The 27,915-nt window shown below is 44.8% G+C and overlaps 1 protein-coding gene across 3 annotated transcripts in view; it reads left to right on the plus strand.

The window, feature by feature from the left end:
- LOC126284569 (TBC1 domain family member 4) overlaps positions 1-27,915 on the plus strand; it is a 777,557-nt gene that overhangs the window by 363,650 nt on the left and 385,992 nt on the right. Inside the window, exon 1 of one of the 3 annotated variants that reach the window (XM_049983584.1) lies at positions 15,392-15,557. The exons of the other annotated variants lie outside the window; for them this stretch is intronic. Coding sequence (XP_049839541.1) covers positions 15,462-15,557 — 96 coding nt within the window. The 5' untranslated portion in view covers positions 15,392-15,461. Of the gene's footprint in view, positions 1-15,391; positions 15,558-27,915 lie in introns of those variants that run through there. 3 annotated transcript variants of the gene reach the window in all.

Consider the following 27,915-nt stretch of genomic DNA (forward strand, 5'->3'; position numbering starts at 1 on the left):
TCTTCCTGACTAATGTCTTGAACTTCAGCCTACTACACTTCTATTATTACAGATAACACCGTCGAGATATGGAAATGGACACCAGCTTGTAGTACCTGCTGTTGCATGCCACTTTTTACGCGTATTGTTTTCCTCTTATCACCATTTATTTTGAGCCCTACACAAGTGGCCATTTTACGCAGCATGACTCTTTGTAACGTTAAAAAAACCAGAAGCGATTTAGATGACGTGACACAAGTAATTCACTGTAAGACACAATGGGGCCGCAAATGTCGAGAAATAACCAACTCCGTAATTGTATCCACACAGCTTTGACTGTATTCCTCTGACATCCTACTGATGTTATATACGTTCGTGAGACCTGGAAGAAGATAGTAAACCTAGCACACAGGATTCATATTTTTCCACCAACTACGCTTGAGGTGAATTTTGAAGATCATTTGTCACGACAGCGTTTCAAATGATAAATGTAAATGATGTGTGGCTACGGCCTCCCGTCAGGTAGAACGTTCGCCGTCAGGTAGAACGTTCGCCGGGAGCAGGACTTTCGATTTGACGCCACTTCGGCGACCTGCGTGTCGATGGGGATGAAATGATGATGATTAGGACAACACAACACGCAGTCCCGGAGTGGAGAAAATCTCCGACCCAGCCGGGAATCGAACCCGGGCCTTTAGGATTGACATTCTGTCGCGCTGACCACTCAGCTACCGGGGGAGGACGTTTCAAATGATGAAGCGATGAGAAGAAGTGATCTACGTAGCATACACAGAACCGTTGCTGAAAGAAGACTGGAGTTGGAGGGGCGCATTCTGTGCATGAAAGACGGAAGAATCACGAAATCGTTTGCGACCCATGTGTCTTAGTTAAATCACTTGTTTCAGCGTCATCTACGTCGTTCCGCGGGTTTTAAAACGTTATAAAAATCACCCTGCATATTTCGTAGCCCTTAGTTAGTCTTTTTGGCCTTGCTGCAAGAAGAACGATGTCGTGGGGGGGGGGGATCCAGATCCATATGCATAGACTGCTCATGCCAACTTATGTCCATTATAAAATCTATAGCTAATATGAAAAGGAATGTTGGCAAAACATTCTCTGCCGGCTGTCAGAACTCTAAATAAGGGGGATCTGACGTCAGACTCTCTGGCTAGCACATGCTAAAGTAGTGTAGGAGACACAGTAGGAGGACATCTTGAACACTGTGTCTATATTTTTTTCCGCTGGGTAAAGTAGTTGGGTGCGTACTCAGCGTGAACCTGCTGGGTGTCGCCGCGTCGCGTTCCCAGCAGCAGCAGAAGGAGATAAGATCAGAGCAGAGCAGAAGACAGCCGCCGCCTCCTCCCTGACCTTGGTGGAGGCGCGGCGGGTCGCCAGGGTCAATTGGGCGCGCACTGGCAGCCGCTGCGACACCGGCCAGGGCCGGACGGCAATAACCAGCGCCTCGCCACGTGGGCGCGAGAGCCGCCGTGTGAGGTGTTGGCCCCTGCACCAGCCGCGCCCCCAGGCCCCACTGGTACACCTCAGCCACGGCAGTGGGCTACAGCCAGACTCCCAGCCGTCCTTAGTTCGTTTCCGCCAAAGAATTTGCATTTATTAAGCAGTACGCTACACTTTAGTTGGGTTGGGGCTGTTTTGTGGAAAGAGACCAGGCAGCGAGGCCATCGGTCTCGTCGGATTAGGGAAAGAAGTCGGCCGTGCCCTTTGGAAGGAACCATCCCGGCATTTGCCTGGAGCGATTTAGGGAAATCACGGAAAACCTAAATCAGGATGGCCGGACGCAGGATTGAACCGTCGTCCTCCCGAATACGAGTCCAGTGTTTAACCACTGCGCCACCTCGCTCGGTACACTTTAATCTGTTGACACCTTGCCAAATGCTGTTATGTGGGCAGTGAATATGAGTCTCTCTAAGTTGGACTCTTTTCTTTATTGGAATAATTGTTTTAGTACCTGATAACTGCTACCCACGGTTGTGCTCTCGTATCAGTAGTTCTTATCAATTAAATTCGTCAACTAATTGAGATTTTACTTCCAGTTTCGGCATTCCATTATGCCATTTTCGGGTCCCATATGAATATCTCAAAAATAAAACGATATTCTCATCCAGTGCCCTGTGCCGGCCGGAGGGGCCGAGCTGTTCTAGGCGCTACAGTCTGGAACCGAGCGACTGCTACGGTCGCAGGTTCGAATCCTGCCTCGGGGATGGATGTGTGTGATGTCCTTAGGTTAGTTAGGTTTAATTAGTTCTAAGTTCTAGGTGTCTGATGACCTCAGGAGCTAAGTCGCATAGTGCTCAGAGTCATTTGAACCATTTATTACAGTGCTCTGTATTCCTGGATGCCGTGAATTCGAAACTGTATCCCTATTACTTCATTTGAAGACTTAATTGCAACTGGCAGTTACAGCCGGCCATCAATGCCACACGATCATTCATTCTGTCATTAAGTCATTTATTCAGCTATGCTTAAAAGGCGTACGATAACAACACACAGGAGCAGCAGTTCATTCTTCTTGCTGCTAGAAAAAAAGCGAGATGATCACAGTGCGCGCTTCTTATGTGGGAGGAATTTGAACTGTCATGGAAGCGGTCATATTAACAACTGTAAATCTATCTATATCAGGGGTACTCCATGGGACTTAAAATCTATGGTCATCAGTCCCCTAGAACTTAGAACTACTTAAACCTAACTAAACTAAGGACAGCACACAACACCCAGTCATCACGAGGCAGAGAAAATCCCTGACCCCGCCGGGAATCGAACCCGGGAACCCGGGCGCGGGAAGCGAGAACGCTACCGCACGACCACGAGCTGCGGACTCATCGTTGATCCGTTCACTCAGTTTTTTTTATTACAGAGGGCAGCTAACCCTCTGATCAAACACGCTGACCTAGCGCGCCGGCTGTAATATGGTGGACACTTGATAAATGATTAAGAGGAAACAAACAGTTCTGTTGGAGGATTAGGAATAAGACTTAACCCACCTAACGCAGGGTCCTCCGTTTCCTTTTAGCGGGTCAGTAATCCGCCGGGACACTGGCGTGAAGTATTTCCCAGCGCAGGGATGAAGGTCCTCTGGACCATTTGTCACGATTGTAAAACAAAAGCCGGGCGGCAAGTGCGGTCGTCCTCGCCACTGACGCTGCCCTGGCCTCGCCCTGCTGTCTGCTGTCTCGCTTCCCCCGCCCCGCCCCGCCCCGCTCGCTGTAAACACGTCCTCCCCACGGCCGCATACCTTGACCCAGCGCTGGCGGCGGCGCTCCGCTAATGCGCCAGCGTAGCGTCTCGAGCGGACGAAGCGGACGTGGAAACGTGCTTCTGAGGCCAGCACCACATTGCATGCAGCCAACACCGACTCAAAGGAAGGCCTCGGCGCTTGTTGGTGACGTCACGTCAGCTAGGCACGGCGAACGCCAGGTCTGTTGCAGGCAGAAACGCCTGGGCGTGCTTATCACTATAAATCTCTTATTTTTGGACAAAATGTTTGGTATTGTTTTGGATTCTGCAGTTTTATTTAGACGAAAAATTTTCTTACTATCGTAAAGCTACAAAGGAAGATCATAGTTCTGTATTACTGAATCATGTCGAAACAAACGTAAATCAATATGAGAAGATGCTTTGCCCCATTGCAAGCTTCGGAAATTTTATATTCAAGTAACTATATTTACTTGATCCATTTTGCTATCGAAACTTACCCCAACCCCCTTACAATTAACTCGTTCCTTTTATTTATTTATTTATTTATTTTCGTTTGACATCGTCACTGGAAATGTGAACTAATTTACATGTGTAAATGTCCAACTGTCACTAGATTAGTCGTTTTCAACGAAAGGAATTCTAAACGGCAAACAAAATAGCTTCATACATGGAAAATACTACTAGCCTTAAACTTTTTTAAACATGCACATTAGAAAAGATAAATATTACCCTCTTGCAACTGAAAGGAGAAACTTTATAAGATAAAAAAACTTTATTTGACAAAACAATTATCTCTCTTTTGCCTCTTCTTCTGTCCCCCACCACCTCCCCCAACATGTACAATCGTAAGATATTTCATTAACATTCAGTGCTTCTCAGACGCTAAGTCAACCAAGATACCTAAAGAAGAGCAACAATATGTTCACAGTTTCTTGTAAAAGCAACCCAGTACAAACGTAACTTCCTTAGATTTACAAATAAGGTAAAGAAGCACAAATTCTGTTGCTGCTGGACCAAGAAGTTGTTTTTGTATGTCAGTCATGAAAACAGGTGGAAATTTAAGTTCAGGAGTACACTATTTGTTAAGAAGTGTAATAAATTGCACAATTAATTGATTGCATAAATCTCTCAGAACAATGTGTGTTGGTCAACTACCGCCAATAGTTTCACATTTTCCTGTGTCAGAGAGGGAGACACCACCATTATGCCTGCAACAGACCTGGCGTTTGCCGTGCCTAGCTGACGTGATGTCACGAACAAGCACCGAGGCAGTTTTGATGCAGCGGCGTGGACTATGTGAAGCACGCTTCCCAATGAGGCACCAATGTCCGAGCCGGATGGTTGGTTGGTTGGTAGATTTGGTGAAGGGAACCAAACAGCGGCCATCGGACTCATCGGAAAATGGAGAGATGGAGAAGTAAGTCGGCCGTGCCCTTCTCAAAGGAACCATCCCAGCATTTGCTTGAAGCCATTTAGGAAATCACGGAATGCTAGCCACTTCAAAAATGGCTCTGAGCACTAAGAGACTTAACATCTGAGGTCATCAGTCCCCTAGATCTTAGAACTTCTTAAACGTAACTAACCTAAGGACATCCATCACACACATCCATGCCCGAGGCAGGATTCGAACCTGCGACCGTAGCGGTCTCGCGGTTCCAGACTGTAGCGCCTAGAACCGCTCGGCCACACCGGCCGGCTGCTAGCCACTGTCGTCTCGCTCGATCGCATAGTTTCTCCTTTATATGCGCATGCCTGCAAGGGATGGGAAAAACCAGCTGGTTAAAACCGATACCGGTATTTTAGTTCTGAATAACAGCAATTTTTTTCTGCATCTGTTTGCTCTTCGCTATATTTTATTGTAGTCTTCAGTCCAGAGGCTGGTCTGATGCAGCTTTCCATGCTAATCTGTCCTGTGCAGACCTCTTCATCTCCGAATAACTACTGCAACCTACATCCATATGAATCTGCTTTCTGTGTTCATCTCTTGGTCTACCTCTACAATTTTTCCCCTGCACGCTGCCCTCCAATACTAATTGGTGATTCCTTGACGTCTCAGAATGAGTCCTGCCAACTGATCCCTTCGTCTAGTCAGGTTGTGCCACAAATTCCTCTTCTCCCCATTTCTACTGGGTAACTCATTAGTTACTTGATCCATCCATCTGATATTCAGCATTCTTCTGTAGTACCACATTTCAAAAACTTCTATTCTCTTCTTGTCTAAACAGTTTATCGTCCATGTTTCATTTCCAGACATGGCTACGTACAAATACTTTTCGAAAAGATGTCCAGACACTTAAATCTATATCGATGGTAACAAATTTCTCTTCTTCAGAAACGCTTTTCTTGCCATTGCCAGTCCACATTTTATATCCACCTTACTTCGACTATCATCACCGAGCGAGGTGGCGCATGAATAACATCGGGGATAGGCTACAATCCTGTCTCGCTCCCTTGCAACCTCTGCTTACCTTTCCTGTCCCTCGACTCTTACGTATAACTCCCGTCTGGTTTCTGTACAAACTGTAAATAGCCTTTCGCTCCCTGTATTTTACCGCTGCTACTTTCGGAATTTGAAAGAAGTATTCCAGTCAACATTGACAAAAGCTTTCTCTAAGTCTAGAAATGCTATAAACGTAGGTTTTCATCAAGCATACAAGAAGGAAGCTGTTGTATAGTAGCACCTCTGACGCTTATTGCTTGTAAAATGAAAATGTTTGTGTTTTGCTACTTTATGCTTAATTTCAGAATATAATTCAACAGTTAAAATATTAATCTACTTAGTTCCTCTCTGAAAAGTTGATACCCTTGAATTATTAAGTAAACACGTAAGAGTTTTCTAACGGCCATAAGCCATTGAGATCATAGCTGGATCGCGGCCATAACCCGATGACAGCTTTATATTTATGTAATAATTCACCATTCTTCTTGAATAATATTACAGGAATAAAAGCAGTTGAATGTTTAGTCTTTTAATGACACCGTAAAACATAAGTGCTCAGATTTTTTATCGTAATAAATTATTCTGAGTTGATCGGTTTCGCTTCGCAAAATCTGATAACAGTGAATGTTTTATTGAAGAATTAACTCGAAGACAAATACTTAACTGGTAACCAAAGTTCAGGTTTTTTACATTCTGAATGCTCTAATAATAAGAATTACTTCATTACAATAATTTTTCGTTACGTGAGTGTTTGTACTGGGAAACCATCTCGATAGTGTAGTTGTATGTCGGGCAAATCTAAATAATTTTATACTATTGACCTCATATACACGAAGCTTTAGCAGACGTATTGGTTCGCAAGATCAATTTTAACAATATTTGAAAAGCTTTTGCTCACGTAATGTAAAATCATTAACAGTGACAAACACAAGGTAATTTTCTGTGTTTTGTCGTTGTGTTCGTTTCATTGTTTTCACTCGCCGAGCAGCTGCAGCGCGCGTGTATGTAAATTACTGCAGGCAATTCTGGATGCGTAACAACCGACCAGGTAAGATCAGTACAACCATTCATTCTTAAACGTTATACATAAAATACATTCAAATAAAAATACACCGTAAGGGAGGAAAGGTCACCTTCATTAAGGATCATTCCATGGTCTCGTTGTGGCGGGTGTTCGGTTTTCATTTGACTCAGTGGTAACTGGAGGAATGGTGCCGACAAATGGCGTTGGAAACTCAGTAGGAGAATTCCTTAACTCAACCGCCGGCTACCACGCTGCGGTTTGGGGTCACGTGAGCCTGTTTCCGCGTGCTGGGGATTCAGGGCTGCACGGATGGCACGATGAATTGATCACTGACGTCATTCGCGACGCGTCCGCCGGCTGATTTAGACGATAGCGTGCCACGCTCGCCGACCGCGAGAAGTGGTGTTACAGCGGGGAAGTCGCTCGTCTGATGGGAGCCTCAGCAGGCGCGCACAGCGCGGCAACCAAGCGAGGTGAGGGAGTCCTTTAACGGACAGGACTATTTTTTGTTTCTTTATTTCGGCTTTAGGTTACAACGACCATACAGCCAAGAAGGGTTATAAAGTGCCAAAGAACCATAATCGCAAAAAAGCACGGTAGCACAAAATTACGAAGTTAGCATGCAAACACACTCTTAAAGTGAAACAAAAGTTCCCTTAGACAAACACCAAACAGCCGGAGGCAGCGTTGACAAGGCCAATAGAGCAAAATTACAAAAAGCACTTTACCGCAACATTATAACAAACATCCATGTGATTTTATAGTAGAAGACAAAACGTCAAAGGGCAAACACGGTGCATCATACAATAAGTACAACAACAGCTAGGTTCCGAAAACGTTGACCAACCAAAATAAAAAGGGCAAGGAAAACAATAACTGCATCCAGTCCGAAGCAGCGCCTCGGAGGGGGAGGGGGGTTGGCGAAAATTGGTTGAAATGAGAGAATCATGATTTTTACCGCACAGCTTTACAAGGAGTGAACAAAAGTGTCGAAACACCAGCAGCACAACACATCACCAGGCCTGATACGTTATAGGAAAATCGTTGGTATTAAAAAATTCTTCCAGTCGTCTCGTTATGAAGTAGTAAAAGTCCCGCATGGTTCTCAAGGAAAACTGAAGTGTTTGTTCCCCAGTGGTGATCCTGCACAACTCGCATCGTCCAGAATTGGTTGTATGAGCAGGAGGATGAACTGTCGCGTCTCTCCTGGCGAACACAGTCACCAGATCTGGCTAAAACTGAGCCTTCATAGTCTACTCTGGAGAGAACGCTGCGTGATTCATATCCACGTCAATCATCGTTCCCTGAACTTGCACGGAGTGCTAAAACACCACGTCCTGTACTAGTCCACCGTGGCGCTCGGGTCACAGCACGAACTGATAATACCTGAAGATGGCGTATAAGAGCCCGAAACCGGTCGTGTTCTAAATAAAAGAACCTTACAACTTAGCGGTATTTTTAACCTATGGTTACATTACTTAGCCAGGGGTCACACGTTACAAATATCAGGCTGTGTATAACGTCGCCACCCCACAGAAAGTTGAGTAAGTTGGTTGCGCACATTTAACGTAAACTCTCCGGAGGTGCATTCTAAGATTAAACAGCAAGAAATAGTACTTGTTGTTGAGCGAGTCAAATTCCTATCTATAAGCTCTTTTATTGAAGGTATCTCGTGAAGCCTAATGTAAAGCTATGTTATACAAAAAAACACAAATATCATTAAACTATGGGAAATATCCACCGATTTTTCAGCCGCTCACACGTAGAAGTGTAAAAAGCATACCTGTCTATTAAAATAATTTTAGAAAGATATAATAAAATTACATATGAAGATAATAACTGTTCTCGAAAGAACAGATACCACTGATAACCGTGCAGCTTCTCCAGACTAAATGATAATTAATTGAAACCCTTAGCTGCTGACTGTGGTTGTTGACATACCTTGATGGGGACAGCTGAAAATGTGTGCCCCGACCGGGACTCGAACCCGGGATCTCCTGCTGAGCTGAGGGTTTCAATTAATAATCATTTATTCTAGAGAAGATGCACAGTAATCAATGGTATCTGTTCTTTCAAGAACAGTTATTATCCTCATATATAGTTAAATGGCTACCCGGCCATTGACCTTCGTCTGTGCGAGTGCGCACAGGTTGCCCGAACTCTTTCGGGAATCGTCAACTTAATTGGGCGCGAGTAACGAGTAGATGGGCGAAGTATCTATTAGGAACACTAGGTATGTAGATTGTGAACAGTTGGGAATGTGAGTCTCACGGGAAGCGTGCAAGGGATAAGTCCCTGCAGTCGCGCTATTCATCTGTGTCCTCGGTGGCTCAGATGGATACAGCGTCTGCCATGTATGCAGGAGATCCCGGGTTCGAGTCCCGGTCGGGGCACACATTTTCAGCTGTCCCCATCAAGGTATGTCAACAACACCTGTCGGCAGCTGAGGGTTTCAATTAATTATCATTTATAAAAAAATTACAAATTGTAATTGCCACTTTCATGTGTGAAAAGCGTGTTTAATCTACGTTAATGTAGATAAGTTTGAGTGCCATTAATAACTTGTTATATATGTGACGTGAAATAACGCCTGGAAAAGTGGCAGTTATAATTTTAATTTTTAATTTTACTATGCGTTTTTAAAATTAATTTTGTAATCAGGTGTAAATTTTAGACTTGTTTGTGAATGCGCGGAATAGTAGTGATCCATGGATTGAAAGCACGCGCTGCTACCAGAATGCAACAGGCAGCATGGTGTGTACCAAATTAGAGAACACAGTCAGGTCGTACAGGAAGCGCTGCAGAATACCATTGAACATCATTTGTAAAATAAGTACCTCCTCCAAAATTTTATCAACCAACAAGAAGTTAATTATTGCTCCTGCTTAATAACTGACAAATGATTACTTTCAGAAAACATGATCCTCTTCTGTTTGGACGGAAAAATAATAAAGATCAGCTTAAAGAAAAAAATGTTTAACTCCAAATACTGGACGTTAAATAATTTAGGTACGCTTCACAATTTTATCGGGATTACAAAAGATCAGACACATTAAATATTAATGAATTACAATTGACCAACTCGATTTCAGATAAGCACATAAGCCCGCTGGTGCCACAGTAGGCTCCAGATGTAGACTTCCGGCCCCAGCTGACAGCTAGGCAAGGGGGACTAAATTAACTGCAGCTATATGTGCAGCAAATATATTCGTAAACAGTAAAAGGGTGAAACAAAACTAAAAGTTTTGGCTCAGCTCTGAAATATATCACCTAGAATAGGTATGCTCACAGAAGTAACCAAGACTAAAAGGTTATTTATATTTTAAATGTACAATAAGTATTTGAGTATCATACAAAATATTTATCATACAAAATATTTATCATACAAAATATTCTTATTCCATTAAAGAGTAAAGAGGGAAATATTCTACTAACGGCAAGAACCAAGTCACTGCTATTGATTAAATTGGATCCCCTTTCTTATATTCAAGATGAGATCTAAACCTAAAATTGAGAACAGAACGCAAGGCCTTAAAAAATCAAAATCATTAGGAAACAACAGTCTAAACTTTTACTTAAAATTGTGAATCCAAAATTTAAAAAAAGAACACTCTATAAACAGATAGACCATACGGGAGGGAGTTGAGCACATGCCAGCTGTCCCTCCAAATAATCATGAATTAAATGTATGGTGCGGGAACACTGCTCAACTGAAGTTGAAAACCAAGCGGAAGGCAAGCGCCAAGCTGCTTCGAACTGCAGACGACCTAGACAACTTTGTGGCGAACATTACACGTGACGCTCACCCATAAACAGAAAGAAGCGGGACCGCAAACTAAAAAAGGCTTTGTCTCGGTTGCCCGGCAAAATCCTACAACGAAGGCTTTCCAAGCGACTAGGGCAGCGCGGGGCATGATTCGTAACTCTCGCCGAATCGCGCTGACTTCTGCACGAGGAACTCCCAAAAACACGGGAAGTAGATACCAGCGCAGGGGTACCCCGCCAAGCGCCTCACGCCAACAACCACAGCGCCACCTACGGTAAACGCCGGCTCACGAAGCACGCAGCGGAAAAATCCTTGCACCGGTTAAATAATTACGAACTCCTCTGCAGGAAACCGTACGCTCCGCCGGACACAACTACCGACATCTGCTAGCTTCGACCACCTCCTTCTCACTCGCTTCGCTCCTGCCTTCCTACCAAAGAGAGAAAACAGAAGACTCTCAAACCGGCAAAGAAAGTGCTCAGCTCGATCCAGCAGCACGCCTTAGCCACACTTTGTTGATACTAGCGCTTTATGTAATTCATTGCTTTGCATTTGGCTTCATTGGGCACCTTCAACAAAAGCGCATATCGATAGGACTTCGACTCACTCAGCTATAAATGGTATGTCTTGCTCTTCAATCTTAGAATGCACGTAACAAGGGAGTTTACCTTAACCTTTAACTCTTAACGTGAGGTCCGACACATCTCCAGCTCATTTAGTTTAGCTACAGGCTGGCGCACGAAAGGTGTTACCATTTTGTTTTTGAATATAAACTGTATTGTCAACACAATCTGAAAGGAACATACACTACAATGAACAGCCGTCCATGGAGATTTGTTATAACTCAGGACATTCTCAATATGTTCACCATTTCGTTTCCTAACTTCCTTCAAACGAACACTGAAGTTTGTGATTACCCTACGGCACATGTCTTCCGTAATTTCACTGCAATCTTGAAGAATAAGACGTCTCTGGAAATGTTTTTCATTTAGGTATCCCCCCCCCCCCCCCCCCAAAGAAAAGTCACATGGAATGAGGTCTGGACTATTGGGGGGTCCAATTTTGTCCGTCATTGAAACGACGTGGAAACCTCAGTGAAATGTGCCGCATGTCGAAATGCTCGTGTAAAATCTCAAATACAGTGTTTGCAGTATGTGGCCTTGCTCCATCTTGCATGAACCACTGCGTGTTGAAGGGCAAGCAGCAAGACGCTGTTTAATTTAATGGAGCTCAGAGGACTTATTCTTCGAGCCTGCAGTGAAAGCACGGAAGACGTGTGCCGTAGGGTAATCACTAACTTCAGTGTTCGTTTGAAGGAAGTTAGGAAACGGAATGGTGGACATATTGAGCATGTGCTGAGTTAGAACAAATCTCCATGGACGGCTCTTTATTGTAGTATATGTTCCTTTCAGATTGTATTGACAATTAAGTTTATATTCAAAAACAAAATGGTAACACATTTCGTGCGCCACCCTGTAGTATACCGACAAAGTTGGCAACACTGCCTGCCGCCTAGCAATCCGCTCTCACATCTGTTTATTACCGGTCACCAGTTTTCCATCCTTGTGCTGCTCATTGTGATTAGCGTTTTACAGTTATTTACATCAACCCTTTCGTTACAAGATAGCGCCGAACAGGTAGGTGTAAAGTCGGTTACTAATGCTTAAAATGGCAAGGGAGGCTTTTCTTTGGGTAATTGGAATCGGTTTGGTGTAAGACTAGCTAAAGAAGAGGGCAATACTGAATTACTTACGCAGAGAAATTTGTCAAAGGGCAGCAAAAGTGAGTGGATCAACATATGCTGTTTGTCATTAACATGACAAACCAGCACAAGAAGTATTTCCAGCTGCGAAAAGGAGGCGCATCATCTGGCCTGTAAGTAAGGGTGTAAAAACTCAATTTACTGGTCGTCAGTGTGTAAAACATATGTGCATGAAACATTTACTTAGTCTGTGATCAGTGTCTAAATGATAATTGTAATGGGTCATCAGAAGAAGACTGTTCAACCACAGAATATTCAGTTTATATTATGAAAACATAACTGTAGGTATTATCCTTTATCCAGTGTAATAAAATGTATTAATTCTTCAAATAAGCATTAACTGATTCAGTTGCACAGTTGATATGGTTGCCTCTACATTAATTTGTATTAAATAACCTAGTTATTAATATTATAGCCGGCCGTTGTGGCCGAGCGGTTCTAGGCGCTACAGTCTGGAACCGCGCGACCGCTACGGTCGCAGGTTCGAATCCTGCCTCGGGTATGGATGTGTGTGATGTCCTTAGGTTAGTTAGGTTTAAGTAGTACTATGTTCTAGGGGACTGGTGACCTCGGATGTTAAGTCCGATAGTACTCAGAGCCATTTGAACCTTTTTTTTTTTTTTTTTTTTTTTTGTAAAATAACGCCACTTTAAGAAAAGAAGGTTAATTGTACACAATCAGCTTACTCCAGTATATTGAAAATAAAAGTCGCGGTTGTGAAGTTTTGTTGAGAAATAACGCGTTTCGCCGTGGTTAGGCATCTTCACATTATGTAAAACTGTAAAATGTAGTTCATTGCGCCGGCTACTGCAGCTCTACGTCAAACACACACACACACACACACACACACACACACACACACACACACACACACACGTAAAACAACTCTTACAGCAGTAGGTAAAGTAAACGAAAATAACCTTGCAATGGTAACTTTTATTTTCAATATAACCACAAAAACCATTGTGTGTATCAATCAGCATAACGACGGAGTGGACTGAATGGTACAACTTAGTCCAGTTAGTGTGTGACGAGGGCGGCGTACACAGCCCGATACTTGTATCGTGTGGCCATAGTGTACTTAATAAAAGTTACCATGTTGTGTAGCAGGATCTTTGAATTTATCTTGTTGTTTGGTGGTGTAACACATTGTAGTTCCACAGTTCTGAAGACGCTCGCGTTGGTCGAATGAATCACGTAAATTAAAGAAAAAGTTACATCCGACTTGTGGGCGGCTGTAAAATTTTAGCTGCAGCTGCATCTGCATCTACATCTACATCTACATACATACATACATACATACTCCGCAATCCACCATACGATGTGTGGCGGAGGGTACCTCGTACCACAGCTAGCATCTACTCCCCCTTTCCACTCCCAAACAGAACGAGAGAAAAATGACTGCCTATATGCCTCTGTACGAGTCCAATCTCTCTTTTCTTTGTGGTCTTTCCGCGAAATGTAAGTTTGCGGCAGAGACTTGTACTGCAGTCAGCCTCAAATGCTGGTTCTCTAAATTTTCTCAGTAGCGATTCACGAAAAGAACGCCTCCTTTCCTCTAGAGACTCCCACCCGACTTCCTGAGGCACTTCCGTAACACTCGCATGATGATAAAACCTACCAGTAACAAATCTAGCAGCCCGCCTCTGAATTGGTTCTATGTCCTCCCTCAATCCGACCTGATAGGGATCCCAAACGCCCGAGCAGTACTCAAGAATAGATCGTATTAGTATTTTCTAAGCGGTCTCCTTTACAGATGAACCACATCTTCCCAAAATTCTACCAATGAACCGAAGTCAACCATCCGCCTTCCCCACTACTGCCATTACATGCTTGTCCCACTTCATATCGCTCTGAAATGTTACGTCCAAATATTTAATCGACGTGACTGTGTCAAGCGTTACACTACTAATGGCGTTTTCAAACATTACGGCATTTTTGTTTTTATTCATCTGCATTAGTTTACATTTATCTATATTTAGAGTTAGCTCCCATCCTTTACACCAATCACAAATCCTGTCCAAGTAAGCTTGTATCCTCCTACAGTCACTCAACGACGACACCTTCCCGTACACCACAGCATCATTAGCAAACAGCCGCACATTGCTATCCACCCTTTCCAAAAGATCATTTATGTAGATAGAAAACAACAGCGGACCTACCACACTTCCTTGGAGCGCTCCAGATGATACCCTCACCTCCGATGAACACTCACCATCGAGGACAACGTACTGGGTTCTTTCACTTAAGAAGTCTTCGAGCCACTCACATACTTAATAACCAATCCCATATGCTCGTACCTTAGTTAGGAGCCTGCAGTGGGGCACCGAGTCAAACGCTTTCCGGAAGTCAAGGAATATGGCATCCGTCTGATACTCTTCACCCATAGTTCGCAAGATATCGTGTGAAAAAAAAAGGGCGAGTTGCGTTTCGCAGGAGCGATGCTTGCTAAAGCCGTGCTGATGTATGGTCAGCAACTTCTCTGCCTCAAGGAAATTCATTATATTCGAACTGAGAATATGTTCGAGAGTCCTGCAACCATCCGATATTAAGGATATTGGTCTTTAATTTTGAGGATCCGTCCTTCTACCCTTCTTATTTACAGGCATCACCTGCGCTTTTTTCCAGTCGCTCGGGACTTTACGTTGGACAAGAGATTCGCAATAAATGCAGGCTAAGTAAGGAACCAATGCAGTAGAGTACTCTCTGTAAAACCGAATTTGGAATCCCATCAGGACCTGGTGATTTATTTATTTTCAACCCATTCAGCTGCTTCACAACCCCAGGGATGTCTAACACTATGTCCTCCATACGGTAATCTGTACGAGACTCAAACGGCGGTATGTTTGTACGATCATCCTGCGTGAAAGATTTCTCAAATGCTAAATTTAAAATTTCATCTTCCGTTTTGCTGTCTTCCGTTGCCAGGCCAGACTGATCAGTGAGTGACTGGATGGAAGCCTTCGCTGCTTCAGATTGTTACCAGAAGTGCTGTAGCACTGCGTGGCTCCTTGCAGTGAGTTCGCCACGCACGGTGGTCGCTGCGCTCACGTCTTCCGAGTTGAGTCGCGCCGCGCGCCTGCCGTGCCTCCACTGACCGGCCGCACTTGATCCCTGTGCGCGTCCCGCGCTCCCATTTGGCTCCATTTAGCGAGGGCGCGCCTGATTGACGTCAGTGGGTACGCGGTGGTCAGTGGCAGTCACAGTCAGAGGCTGCGGCGCGTGCAGGCGGCAGGCGCAGCGGGTGTCCAGCAAGCGAGCGCGCCCTCCTGCCATGTCTTCCGGGACCCCCCTGTGTGGCCTGCTCTACTCCAGGCCCGTGGTGGCCGGGCGCAACCGGAAGCTGGCGGCGCGCGCCGACCTCGTCTGGGTGAGTGCCCGCCCCGCTAACAGTGTTACCCTCTCCCTGCTGGGGACTCCAACTTGCCAAGCGCATCAGTCACTGCCGGCGGGTGTGCGGACATATTTGCCACGCCGGACATTTGCCACTGTTTTACCTGCTCCGGAGTGTTGGGTCCCTTGTCTCCCCTTCCTCCTCCTCCTCCTCGTCCCCCCCCCCCCCCCCCCCCCCCGCCGCCCAACCTGCAGTAAAGGTACCTTACTGAACGTTTCCGCTGGTTTTCTTAACATAGGACCAAAATCTCTATGGCTTTTCCGCCACATTTTTAGAGAGAGTTTAGTTTTGGAAACGATTAAATGCATCTCGCATTGGAATCCGCACCAAATTTCGAGGCACAGTAAAACTTCGCCAATCTTGGAGATTAATCGCTCGTCGAAATTACACATGCCTTTTTCTGTGCTCCTGCAGCAGCTCTCTGTCTTGCTTTGTGTACCATGGGAGATCAGTTCCGTCGGTATGAATCTCTCGATTACTGTTGATACTATTTCTCTGAACAGAAGCCACATATGGTCTTCACTTACATAGTTTGGAAGGATTGGAGACTGTCTCTTAGAAAGACGTAAACCGAATTTTTTTAGCTGCTTTTATAAATATAGTTCGCGTTTAGTTTCGGCGAATTCTTTCAAAATGGTTCAAATGGCTCTGAGCACTATGGGACTTAACTTCTAAGGTCATCAGTCCCCTAGAACTTAGAACTACTTAAACCTAGCTAACCTAAGGACATCCATCACACACATCCATGCCCGAGGTAGGATTCGAAGCTGCGACCGTAGCGGTCGCGCGGTTCCAGACTGTAGCGCCTAGAACCGCTCAGCCACGTCGGGCGAATTCTTTGTTAAGGAATTGAACCTCGCTACGACTGTGTGTTCACTAATCCGAGTATCTGGCGTAATGCTCAGGATTATTTGTGGCTAACAGTTCAAGTGTGTTTTCGTAACCATTTACAATTTGTATGGGCTCATGAACGAAAAGTTCAAAATAATTTTATAAAAAGCATTTAGAACAATTATGGAAGTTGTTTTCTATCTACAATAGGGTCTGAAAATGTATTTTTGTCGCCGGCCGGAGTGGCCGAGCGGTTCTAGGCGCTTCAGTCTGGAACCGCGCGACCGCTACGGTAGCAGGTTCGAATCCTGCCTCGGGCATGGATGTGTGTGATGTCCTTAGGTTAGTTAGGTTTAAGTAGTTCTAAGTTCTAGGGGACTGATGACCTCAGATGTTAAGTCCCATAGTGTTCAGAGCCATTTGAACCATTTTGTATTTTTGTCAACATACGGAAGATAGATTCAAGTCACTGCCAACTATAATAGTATGAATAGGGAACCTATTTGCGATGAGGCTCGAGTTTTCTTTGAAATGTTCAGCACTGTTTCATCTGAGACCGGGGGTCGGTAAAAGGAGCCAGTTATTAATTTATTCCGGTTGTCTAATATAACCTCTGCCATACTAACTCACAGTAACTACCTTCTTCAATGTCGCTTGTGAGCTGGAACAAACATTACATTATTTTTCCTTCAGTTGTGCTTCTTGTTTCTGTTGTAGTGCATATCATTACAATTACCAAAACATAGGATGCTTTCTCTGTGTAAATACCAGAGCTAAACAATGTAGAACAACAACATACGTTACAGGCATAGGATTCTGTATTACTTCATTTCCTTATTTCTAACATTTTAAAATTCTACGTCGGCTTTAGATGACATGTCAGTCATAGATATTCTTATCTCTGTTTATGAACGTACTTTCAGTCGTGTTTTGAATATTGCCCCGCTTCACTTTATTAACTAATGTTTCGCCGAAAGGGATATCGGACTTTAGAGAGTAAATTAATATGGAGTATGTCGTTCTTCTTTTCAAACATTCACATACCCATTTCTTCTTTCCTTATTGTCTTTTGGGAATGCAGTTGTAGTAATTAAAGTAGGCACAAATGCAGCGATCAAAAAGAAATGATTAGCGTACATTCGTATTCTCTTTACAGCGTTCCTTTCTTGTTGCTCCCATGGCGATGGCCTGTTTCTATCGCAATCAGTAAACGTGAAAGGAGGCTACCATACAGACAGAGGGACCTATATTTATACTTGGCAGAACTAATTACATACTGACATAATCATCGTAATTGCTTTCTTTTCCCAAAGGTTATGAATATTTCGATTTCGGAAAAGAAGCTCTGTATTTGCCCAAGATGTTGAAGAAGAAGAAGGCCTCTTACGTACTGCTTGTATCTGGTAACATGTGGAGACGGCGGTTTGAAAGCGGACAGAGGTAGTGCGTGGAAGGGCCGTCCCTTACCTTTGAGATCGCTACTCAGGCTACCTGGCAAAGGGGCAAGTGTGGCAAATGTCAGGCGTGGCAAATGTCCTGCGTGGCACATGTCCGGCATTCCTGCTGGCGTACGGTGGGGGGACACTTCCTGCTTACAAAATAACGAGACTGGTGCTGTCACATAGTGAGTACGCGTGCGCCAAAGAGGAATCAACCAGTAGCTGTGAAGCGTGAAGCCTGCTCGGTCGAAGGCGCCGTCTCTGGCGTTCGTAGAAAAATCGGTGTGGCCGTGGTCTTCGTTTATGTAAGAGTTGTTGCTATGTTTCGGGGAAAATGATAAGTGTAATAGCAGAGCAACGAATTGTCGTGAAGTTTCACATTAAACTTGGAAAATAAAACTGTTACTGAAACCTATCTTTTACTAAAAGAAGTGAATCGCGAAGACTTCATCACGTACGCGAGTTATTGAGTGGTTCAAGCGTTTCCAAGATGGCCGGCAAGGCGTTGAAGATGGTCGGCGCTCAGGACACCCTTCAGCATCAAAAACGGATGAAAATTTCGAAAAAATGCGAATTTCAGCATGCTGGAGTAGTCTTGGATCAGCAACTTCTTTTACTCAGCAGAACTAAAAACCAGTCCAAAGTTGCAATTTTCTATTTAATTCTTCATTCACTCGATGTCTAGTTTCGGGCTGAGACCCATTATCAAATCATCGCAACATAGTGCAAAATGGCATTTCCGAATATGTAAAAAAAATGAGCAATAAACAGTTACAATGCATACAGGTAACTGTGTTATCTGTATGCGTTGTAACTGATTATTGCACATTTTTGACATATTCGGAAATCCATATTCCACTCTGTTGGAATGATTTGAAAATTGGTTTCGGTCCTAAACTAGTGGTCGAGTGAGCAAATAGTTAAAAAGACTTGCAACTTTGGATTGGTTTTTCTTTATACTGATGGAAACAGTAGGTAATCTGATTCGATATGACCATAGGTTGAGTATTTGATCGCCGGCCGTTGTGGTCGAGCGCTTCTAGGCGCTTCAGTCTGGAACCGCGCGACCGCTACGGTCGCAGGTTCGAATCCTGCCTCGGGCATGGATGTGTGTTACGTCCTTAGGTTAGTTAGGTTTAAGTAGTTCTAAGTTCTAGGGGACTGATGACCACAGATATTTAAGTCCCGTAGTGCTCAGACATTTGACCCATTTTTTGGTATTTGATCTATTGCTGCATCTGTAGGAATTGACAAAGGGTGCTAAGGAAAATTGTACATAACCAGTTTAATAAGAGAATGCGTGTGGAACTATTGCCGAAAATCCTCATGGTGGAACAAAAAGTAGCTTGTGAAAGTGCTGGTACTGACACTTTGAATACTATTGAAAATGATCCTAATTTCTTGGAAATAGTGATAGCATGTGACGATCCGTAGTTTTTCACTTACGATCCAGAAACTAAGCACCAGTTCATGTACTGGAAAAGCCCAACGTCACTGAGGGCGAAAAGAGCTCGAATGAGCAAAGTAAGATTTAAAGCGATGATGACTGTTTATTCTGTTGTGTTCCTTCACTGGATTCCTGCTGATCAAAATATTAATCAACATTACTACCTTCAGAGTCTTCCTCTGCCCCGTGAGGAGATAAGAAAAAAAATCCCGAATTGTCGAAGAGCAAATAGTGGGTTCCGCAATACAACCCATAGACTCTTTCTGCACTGTCTGTCGTGGCGGTTCTAGTGAAGTACAGCATCGCAGTGTTAGAACACACATCTCATTCGCCTGATCTACCACCATGTGACTTTTATCTATTCCTCAAGGTCAAATATGCATTAAAAGGAACAAAATTCTCGGTCGTTAAAGCAATGAAATACAAATCGGCACGCGTCAAACTGTTTTCATCAATCGAAAATTCGTGTGGGGCATTGTAACAATAGGGGGAAGGGAGCAAATTGGAGGCGACAATAGCTAAATGTGTGTTTTTTAAATAAAATGTTTCACAGGAACGCCTCTTATAAGTCTGAATTTCTATCACTTCACTGTGGGTGCCATTTTGCGAAATGTGTGTCGAAGGAGACAGATAGCGAACAAGTACTGTGAGGGAAAGTTGAAAAGAACTTAGAAGAGAGAGTTGAAAAGTACCTGTATGTTTGTTCACTACTGTTGGCCTCGGGATCTGGAAACTCCCAGACTAGGATTTTCACGACGCGCAGCGCCTTTCATCCACATCTGCACGACTGTTCCGCGGATGACACTTCATTGCTTTGTCGAAGATTCATAGAAACACTTGTAGACTATTTCTCGAACGTCCCACTGTGGAAGGGCACGCGAGAAGAACTAACACCTAAATCTTTTCGTGTTTGCTGTGATTTCTTTTATTTTATTATGATGATCCTTTCTTCCTTTGTAAGAGGGAATCAAAAAAAAAAAAAAAATTCCATTCGTTGGTGAGAGTTGTTTTAAATTTCGTGAAAAAATCTCGCCGCTACGAGAAACGCCTTTGTTTTAATGCTATACCATTTCGCTTATAATGTCTGTGATACACTCCACCCTGCAGCTGTTCTTCGCATCTCTACCTCTTGTGTTAACACAACTTAGTTTGGGTCGCAGACTGACCAACAACACTCATGGACTGGCCGAACAAGCAGTTTGTATATGACTTGTTTAGTGGGTGAGCTACACTTCCTTCTGGTATCTCCATCTCACCGTAACAAGAGTTACGTAGGGTTTCACCTTAAATCACTGCATACTGAAAATCCTAGACTAGCATACTAATTTTACTTCTTGATCGCCATGGGCCGCGTCGACCAGTTGCGGATGATTTTCGCTTATTTAAATGTATTACATTTATTTTTGTTGAGGATCAGCTGTCATTTGTACTTCGTAACTGTTGCGTAGCAACTTGTACTCAGTATATAAATGTGTCGTCTGCGAAGAACCTCGGAGACCTTGAAACGTTGTGTGCCAGGTAAACCGTAGCAGTGCTGTATTATACTAACATCTACTCCTCTGATCAACGCACTGGTTATGCTATTGTAGTGTTGGGCAGTTAAATGTGAACAGCGCGTAGCGTTGCGCAGTTGGAGGTGAGCCGCCAGCAGTGGTGGATGTGGGGAGAGAGATGGTAGAATTTTGAGAGCGGACGATATGGACGTGTCATCAGAAAGAGTAAATTTGTAATACGGGATATCATGAACACATTATATATATATATATATATATATATATATATATATATATATATGACTTTTGAACATTATTAAGGTAAATACATTGTTTGTTCTCTATCAAAATCTTTCATTTGCTAACTATGCCTATCAGTAGTTAGTGCCTTCAGTAGTTAGAATCTTTTATTTAGCTGGCAGTATTGGCGCTCGCTGTATTGCAGTAGTTCCAGTAACGAAGATTTTTGTGAGGCAAGTGATTCATGAAAGGTATAGGTTATTGTTAGTCAGGGCCTTTCTTTCGTAGGGAGTATTGAAAGTCAGATTGCGTTGCACTAAAAAAATATTGTGTGTCAGTTTAGTGTTGATCAGAATAAGTAAAGAGAGAAATGACAGTACGTTCAGTTTTGCTCAGCTGTTTGAAAATCAAATAACGTACAAGTTTACCAGCACAGTCATTTATAATTTTCAAAAAGGGGTGTTTCAATCCTTGTCCATCATCGCTGGGAGACTGTAACATCGTCACGGAATCAGACTGTATATTTTCTGCAGGTCGTTTGTATGGGCGTATAACGGCAACTGTCGCTAGCTCCTAGCTGATATATGCTGGGTTTCTGCTGTTGAAAATAATGCCTGCCAGGGTACGCGAAAATTCCTAGACGCCCCATTAACCCTTCACTGACTGCTGTATTTGTGGAGTATAATTTGTAGGAGCAGAGAGGTACAGAAGCATCTGGTGCAGCATTTAAAACGACGAGCAAGTAGGCCTGGCGTATCGAGTTACCCGGACACGCTGTGACGCTGGGAATGTCGTCTGGTCGGCGATGTCTTAACCTGCACCAGCCTGTGTCCTTCCGAGACAGGTTTTTCGTGTCGGGCGACGCGGCTTCTCCCACGTATCGTATCGCAGCGCTCATCAGACTAGCTGGCGCGGCGCCTGCAAGGAACAGGTTGTGCCGGCGCGTGGTGGGGGGAGTGTCCGTCCGCGCCACTTCCCGCTGCTGTGGCCCAGAGACGCAGTTCAGCTGCGGCGCTCTGCAGGCACTCTAGCTGGTGACCACACTGAGCGACTGCGGTACTCCTGGTCTCCGAGCGTGTGTGTCACTCTCTCCTGCCTGCAAAGCCTTGCTCTTTATACCGTCCGCCGTATCTACTCCTACATCTACAAATTTATTCTGCAGACTAATATGAAGAGCATGGCAGAGGGTACTTACGTATCCCATACTAATATTGCTTGCATTTCCAGTCACAAATGCAGCGCGTGAATAAAGACGACTTAAATACCTCTGTGCGTGCCGCAATTGCTGTAATTTTGCCTTCATGATATGCAGGGGACCAAAGAATGTTTCTACATTTTGCAGTTAATAGGAGTTGTTGAAATTTTATGTGTGTATTTACACGGGATAATTTGTGACTATCATTAAGAGTTTACAAATACAGCCGACTGGTGTGGCCGTGCGGTTCTAGGCACTTCAGTCTCGAACCGCGTGACCGCTACAGTCGCAGGTTCGAAACCTGCCTCGGGCATGGATGTGTGTGATGTCCTTAGGTTAGTTAGGTTTAAGTAATTCTAAGTTCTAGGGGACTAATGACCACAGCAGTTGAGTCCCATAGTGCTCAGAGCCATTTGAACCATTTTTGAAAGAACACACAAGAAATGTGAGAAAGGCAAGCCAAAGACTGCGTTTTACTGATAGAACACTTCGAAAGTGTAACAGATCTGCTGAAAAGATTGCAATCACTACGCTTGTCCGTCCTCTTTTGGAGCACTGTTGCGCGGTCTGGGATCCTTACCAGATAGGACTAGCCGAGTACATCGAGAAAGTCCAAAGAAGAGCATCACGTTTTGTATTACCGCGAAATAGGGGAGACAGAGTCACTGACATCATACAGGGTTTGTGGTGGACGTATTTCAACAAAGGCGTTTTTCGTTGCGGCGAGACCTTCCCACGGAAATTTCAATCACCAACTTTCTCCTGCGAATGCAAAAATACTGGGTGATCATAAAGTCAGTATAAATTTGAAAACTGAATAAATCACGTAATAATGTAGATAGAGAGTTACAAACTGACACACATGCTTGGGATGACATGGGGTTTTATTAGAAGCAAAAAATACAAAACTTAAAAACATGTCCGACAGATGGCGCTTCATCTGATCAGAATAGCAATAATTAGCATAAAAATTAATACAAAGCAAAGATGATGTTCTTTACAATAAATGCTCAATATGTCCACCATCATTCCTCAACAATAGCTGTAGTCGAGGAATAATGTTGTGAACAGCACTGTAAAGCATGTCTGGAGTTATGGTGAGGCATTGGTGTCGGATGTTGTCTTTCAGCATCCCTAGAGATGTAGGTCGATCACGATACACTTGCGACTTCAGGTAACCCCAAAGCTAATAATCCAATAATCGCACGGACCGAGGTCTGGGCACCTGGGAAGCCAAGCATGACGGAAGTGGCGGCTGAGCACACGATCATCACCAAACGACGCGCATTTGTCGGACATTTTGTGAACTTTTTTTTTCCTAACAAAATCCCATGTCATTCCAAGCATGTGTGTCAATTTTTACCTCTCTATCAACATTATTCTGTGGTTTATTAAGTTTTCAGATTTATACTGACTTTTTGATCACCCGGTATTTTGTTGACGCCGACCTACATAGGGAGAAACGATCATCGTAATAAAATAATGGAAATCAGAGTTCGCACGAAAAGACGTAGGTGTTCGTTTATTTTTGTACGCGCTGTTAAGAGATTGCAGTAATAGAGAATTATTGTGAAGGTGGTTCGATGAGCATTGTGCAAGCACTCACGTGTGATTTGCAGAGTAGATCTAGATGTAGTCTGAAATTGTGTGGGTTTGTTCTCTTACCCTTCTCATCCACAGGAGTCACCGAGCGCGGTGGCGAACTGGTTAGCAGACTGGACTCTCATTCTGGAGGACGACTGTTCAATACTGCGTTCGGCCATCCTGATTTAGGTTTCCCTAGATTTCCCTAATTCGCTTCAGGCAAATTCTGGGATGGTTCCTTTGGAAGGGCACGGCTGACTTCCCTTCCCCATTCTTACCTAATCCTATGATAGCGATGACCTCGCTGTTTGGTCTCTTCCACATCAACCAACCACTTTTTTTTACCAGTGGCTTGGGACGTTGCACTGACTGAGAGATTCGTGTTAAATGCAAGCTGAATAATAATCGGTGCAGAGCTAGTGAGCTTCGTCCCTAGACATTTTAAAACTTCGTTTGCGTTAGGAGATCCGTTACTTCCCCGTCCCCAGCTAAGGCCGGCACCTGGGGCTGCAGATGCTGCCTGCTTGGTCGCCTCCAGACGGACGAGCTGGGGTCCCCCGTAGCCGTGGCGCGCTGGTTTCCCGCGTGTGCGAGCACCCACTGGTGCCTGATAAAAGCTAATTGGTTCCGGAACTGGCGCGGCATAATTGCGTCCCAGCGCTTTCATCGTCGCCCTTAATAAGCGGTGTGTGAACAATTTCATCTGAAAATTCATCACCGGGTTCCTTCCGCACGCCCTAGTAATGGCTGCTGCATACATAAACAAACGTTACCGCTCCCATCATGTAATTCCGTGCGGTCATTTCAACGCGTTTTCGGAAGCGTAGCGGTGTGAATAATGGATAACCCGCAATCAGAATTAAAATAAAAAAAGTGTGTGTGTGTGTGTGTGTGTGTGTGTGTGTGTGTAACGACCTCGTCAAGTCGTCTGTAAAATGTGAGATGTTTGGAGCACAGAAAAAATACGTAGTTCCCTTTAGCAAACGTGTTCACTTACCATTTGTTAGGAATACAGCTGTCAAAACGGCAGGTAATGATATATACACTCCTGGAAATGGAAAAAAGAACACATTGACACCGGTGTGACAGACCCACCATACTTGCTCCGCACACTGCGAGAGGGCTGTACAAGCAATGATCACACGCACGGCACAGCGGACACACCAGGAACCGCGGTGTTGGCCGTCGAATGGCGCTAGCTGCGCAGCATTTGTGCACCGCCGCCGTCAGTGTCAGCCAGTTTGCCGTGGCATACGGAGCTCCATCGCAGTCTTTAACACTGGTACCATGCCGCGACAGCGTGGACGTGAACCGTATGTGCAGTTGACGGACTTTGAGCGAGGGCGTATAGTGGGCATGCGGGAGGCCGGGTGGACGTACCGCCGAATTGCTCAACACGTGCGGCGTGAGGTCTCCACAGTACATCGATGTTGTCGCCAGTGGTCGGCGGAAGGTGCACGTGCCCGTCGACCTGGGACCCGACCGCAGCGACGCACGATTGCACGCCAAGACCGTAGGATCCTACGCAGTGCCGTAGGGGACCGCACCGCCACTTCCCAGCAAATTAGGGACACTGTTGCTCCTGGGGTATCGGCGAGGACCATTCGCAACCTTCTCCATGAAGCTGGGCTACGGTCCCGCACACCGTTAGGCCGTCTTCCGCTCACGCCCCAACATCGTGCAGCCCGCCTCCAGTGGTGTCGCGACAGGCGTGAATGGAGATGTGTCGTCTTCAGCGATGAGAGTCGCTTCTGCCTTGGTGCCAATGATGGTCGTATGCGTGTTTGGCGCCGTGCAGGTGAGCGCCACAATCAGGACTGCATACGACCGATTCACACAGGGCCAACACCCGGCATCATGGTGTGGGGTGCGATCTCCTACACTGGCCGTACACCTCTGGTGATCGTCGAGGGGACACTGAATAGTACACGGTACATCCAAACCGTCATCGAACCCATCGTTCTACCATTCCTAGACCGGCAAGGGAACTTGCTGTTCCAACAGGACAATGCACGTCCGCATGTACCCCGTGCCACCCAACGTGCTCTAGAAGGTGTAAGTCAACTACCCTGGCCAGCAAGATCTCCGGATCTGTCCCCCATTGAGCATGTTTGGGACTGGATGAAGCGTCGTCTCACGCGGTCTGCACGTCCAGCACGAACGCTGGTCCAACTGAGGCGCCAGGTGGAAATGGCATGGCAAGCCGTTCCACAGGACTACATCCAGCATCTCTACGATCGTCTCCATGGGAGAATAGCAGCCTGCATTGCTGCGAAAGGTGGATATACACTGTACTAGTGCCGACATTGTGCATGCTCTGTTGCCTGTGTCTATGTGCCTGTGGTTCTGTCAGTGTGATCATGTGATGTATCTGACCCCAGGAATGTGTCAATAAAGTTTCCCCTTCCTGGGACAATGAATTCACGGTGTTCTTATTTCAATTTCCAGGAGTGTATTTCCCAATGACATGTATCACTAAACACCTAAGAAGATGCACAGTACTAGTGGCAGGTTGCCTACCTTACAGCTTGCTAGGACAACAAAGATTTGATTTTCAGTATTTCATATGACCGACACTTCGTGGCAGATTAAAACTGTGATCGGGACGGGGACTCAATCCTGGGACCTTTGCCTTTCGCGGGAAATTGCTATACCAACTGAGCTATCCGAACACGTCTCACGAAACTCGTTACAGCTTTACCTCCGCCAGTAATCTCCCACCTTCAGTGCCAATTGCCACTTTTCGCACCATACAGAAATTCTCTCTAGATAATTTTGTAATTGGAATTGATCGTCTGATGATTTTACGAGACGGTAAATTAAAGCGTCATCTGCAAACAATCTAAGGGGGCTAGTCAGGTTATCATCTAGATCATTTATATAAATTAGTAACAGCAGAGGACCTATGACACTACCTTGCGGAACGCCAGATATCACTTCTGTTCTACTCGATGATTTACCGTCTATCACTACGAAATGTGACCTCTCTGAGAGGAAATCACAAATCCAGCCACACAACTGAGACGATACCCCATATGCACGCAGTTTGATTGATAGTCGCTTGTGAGGAACGGTAGCAAAACCTTTCTGGAAATTTAGGAATATGGAATCGATGCTGGAGGACCAGGGATTGGTGACCCTGTGCCCTGGAACTTTTTGCGGTGGCATCGCATCTGTACTGATGCTGGTGGTCCTCATATCCAGCCCTACCTTAGTTGGTGGACCCAGGCGACAAGCAACAGGAGTCAGAGAGCAACGTGTGTTGTGGTGTTTTGGGTATAGCAGGAAAACGGAATGTTTCCGGACATGAGTTGTTACGCAGGACTTAACCGTCTTGGTCCCCATTACGGAGTCTGTAAACGGAATTTAGTTATACCCGGTATATACTCTAATAGATATGTCATTGGTGTGCGTCAAAAAGTAGCTTTTCGTAAAAGGAAATGCAAATTACCCAAGATAAATTCATCCGGTGTTTGATGAGAACACTTAACGGACTTCCAAACGGCTTATTTATAATGTAATTCGACATTTGAAACTGTTTTATACTCCGAAGAGCCGAAGAAACTTGTACACGTGCCTGATATCGTGTAGGGCCCCATCGAGCATGTAGAAGTGGCGCAACACGAGGTGACATGGACTCGACTAATGTCTGAAGTAGTGCTGGAGGGAACTGACACCATGAATACTGCAGGGCTGTCCATAAATGCGTAAGAGTACGAGGGAGTGGAGATCACTTCCGAACATATCCCAGATATGCTCAATAATGTTCATGTCTAGGCAGTTTGGTTGCCACCGGAAGTGTTTAAACTCTGAAGAGTTTTCCTGGAGCCGCTCTGTCGCAATTGCGGACGTGTGGGATGAAGCATTGTGCTGCTGGAATTGCCCGTAGGAATGTACAACGCACATGAATGGATGCACGTGATCAAACAGGATGCTCACGTACGTGTCACCTGCCAGAGCGGTATGTAGACGTATCAGGGGTCCCATATCACTGCAACTGCACAAGGCCCACACCATTACAGTGCGTCCACAGCCTAGAATATTCCCCCGCTGACATCCAGGGTCCACGGATTCATAAAGCTGTCTCCATACTCGTACTACGTGC

Source organism: Schistocerca gregaria, chromosome 8, assembly GCF_023897955.1.
Source record: "Schistocerca gregaria isolate iqSchGreg1 chromosome 8, iqSchGreg1.2, whole genome shotgun sequence".
In the NCBI taxonomy this organism is placed as follows: Eukaryota; Metazoa; Arthropoda; class Insecta; order Orthoptera; family Acrididae; genus Schistocerca; species Schistocerca gregaria.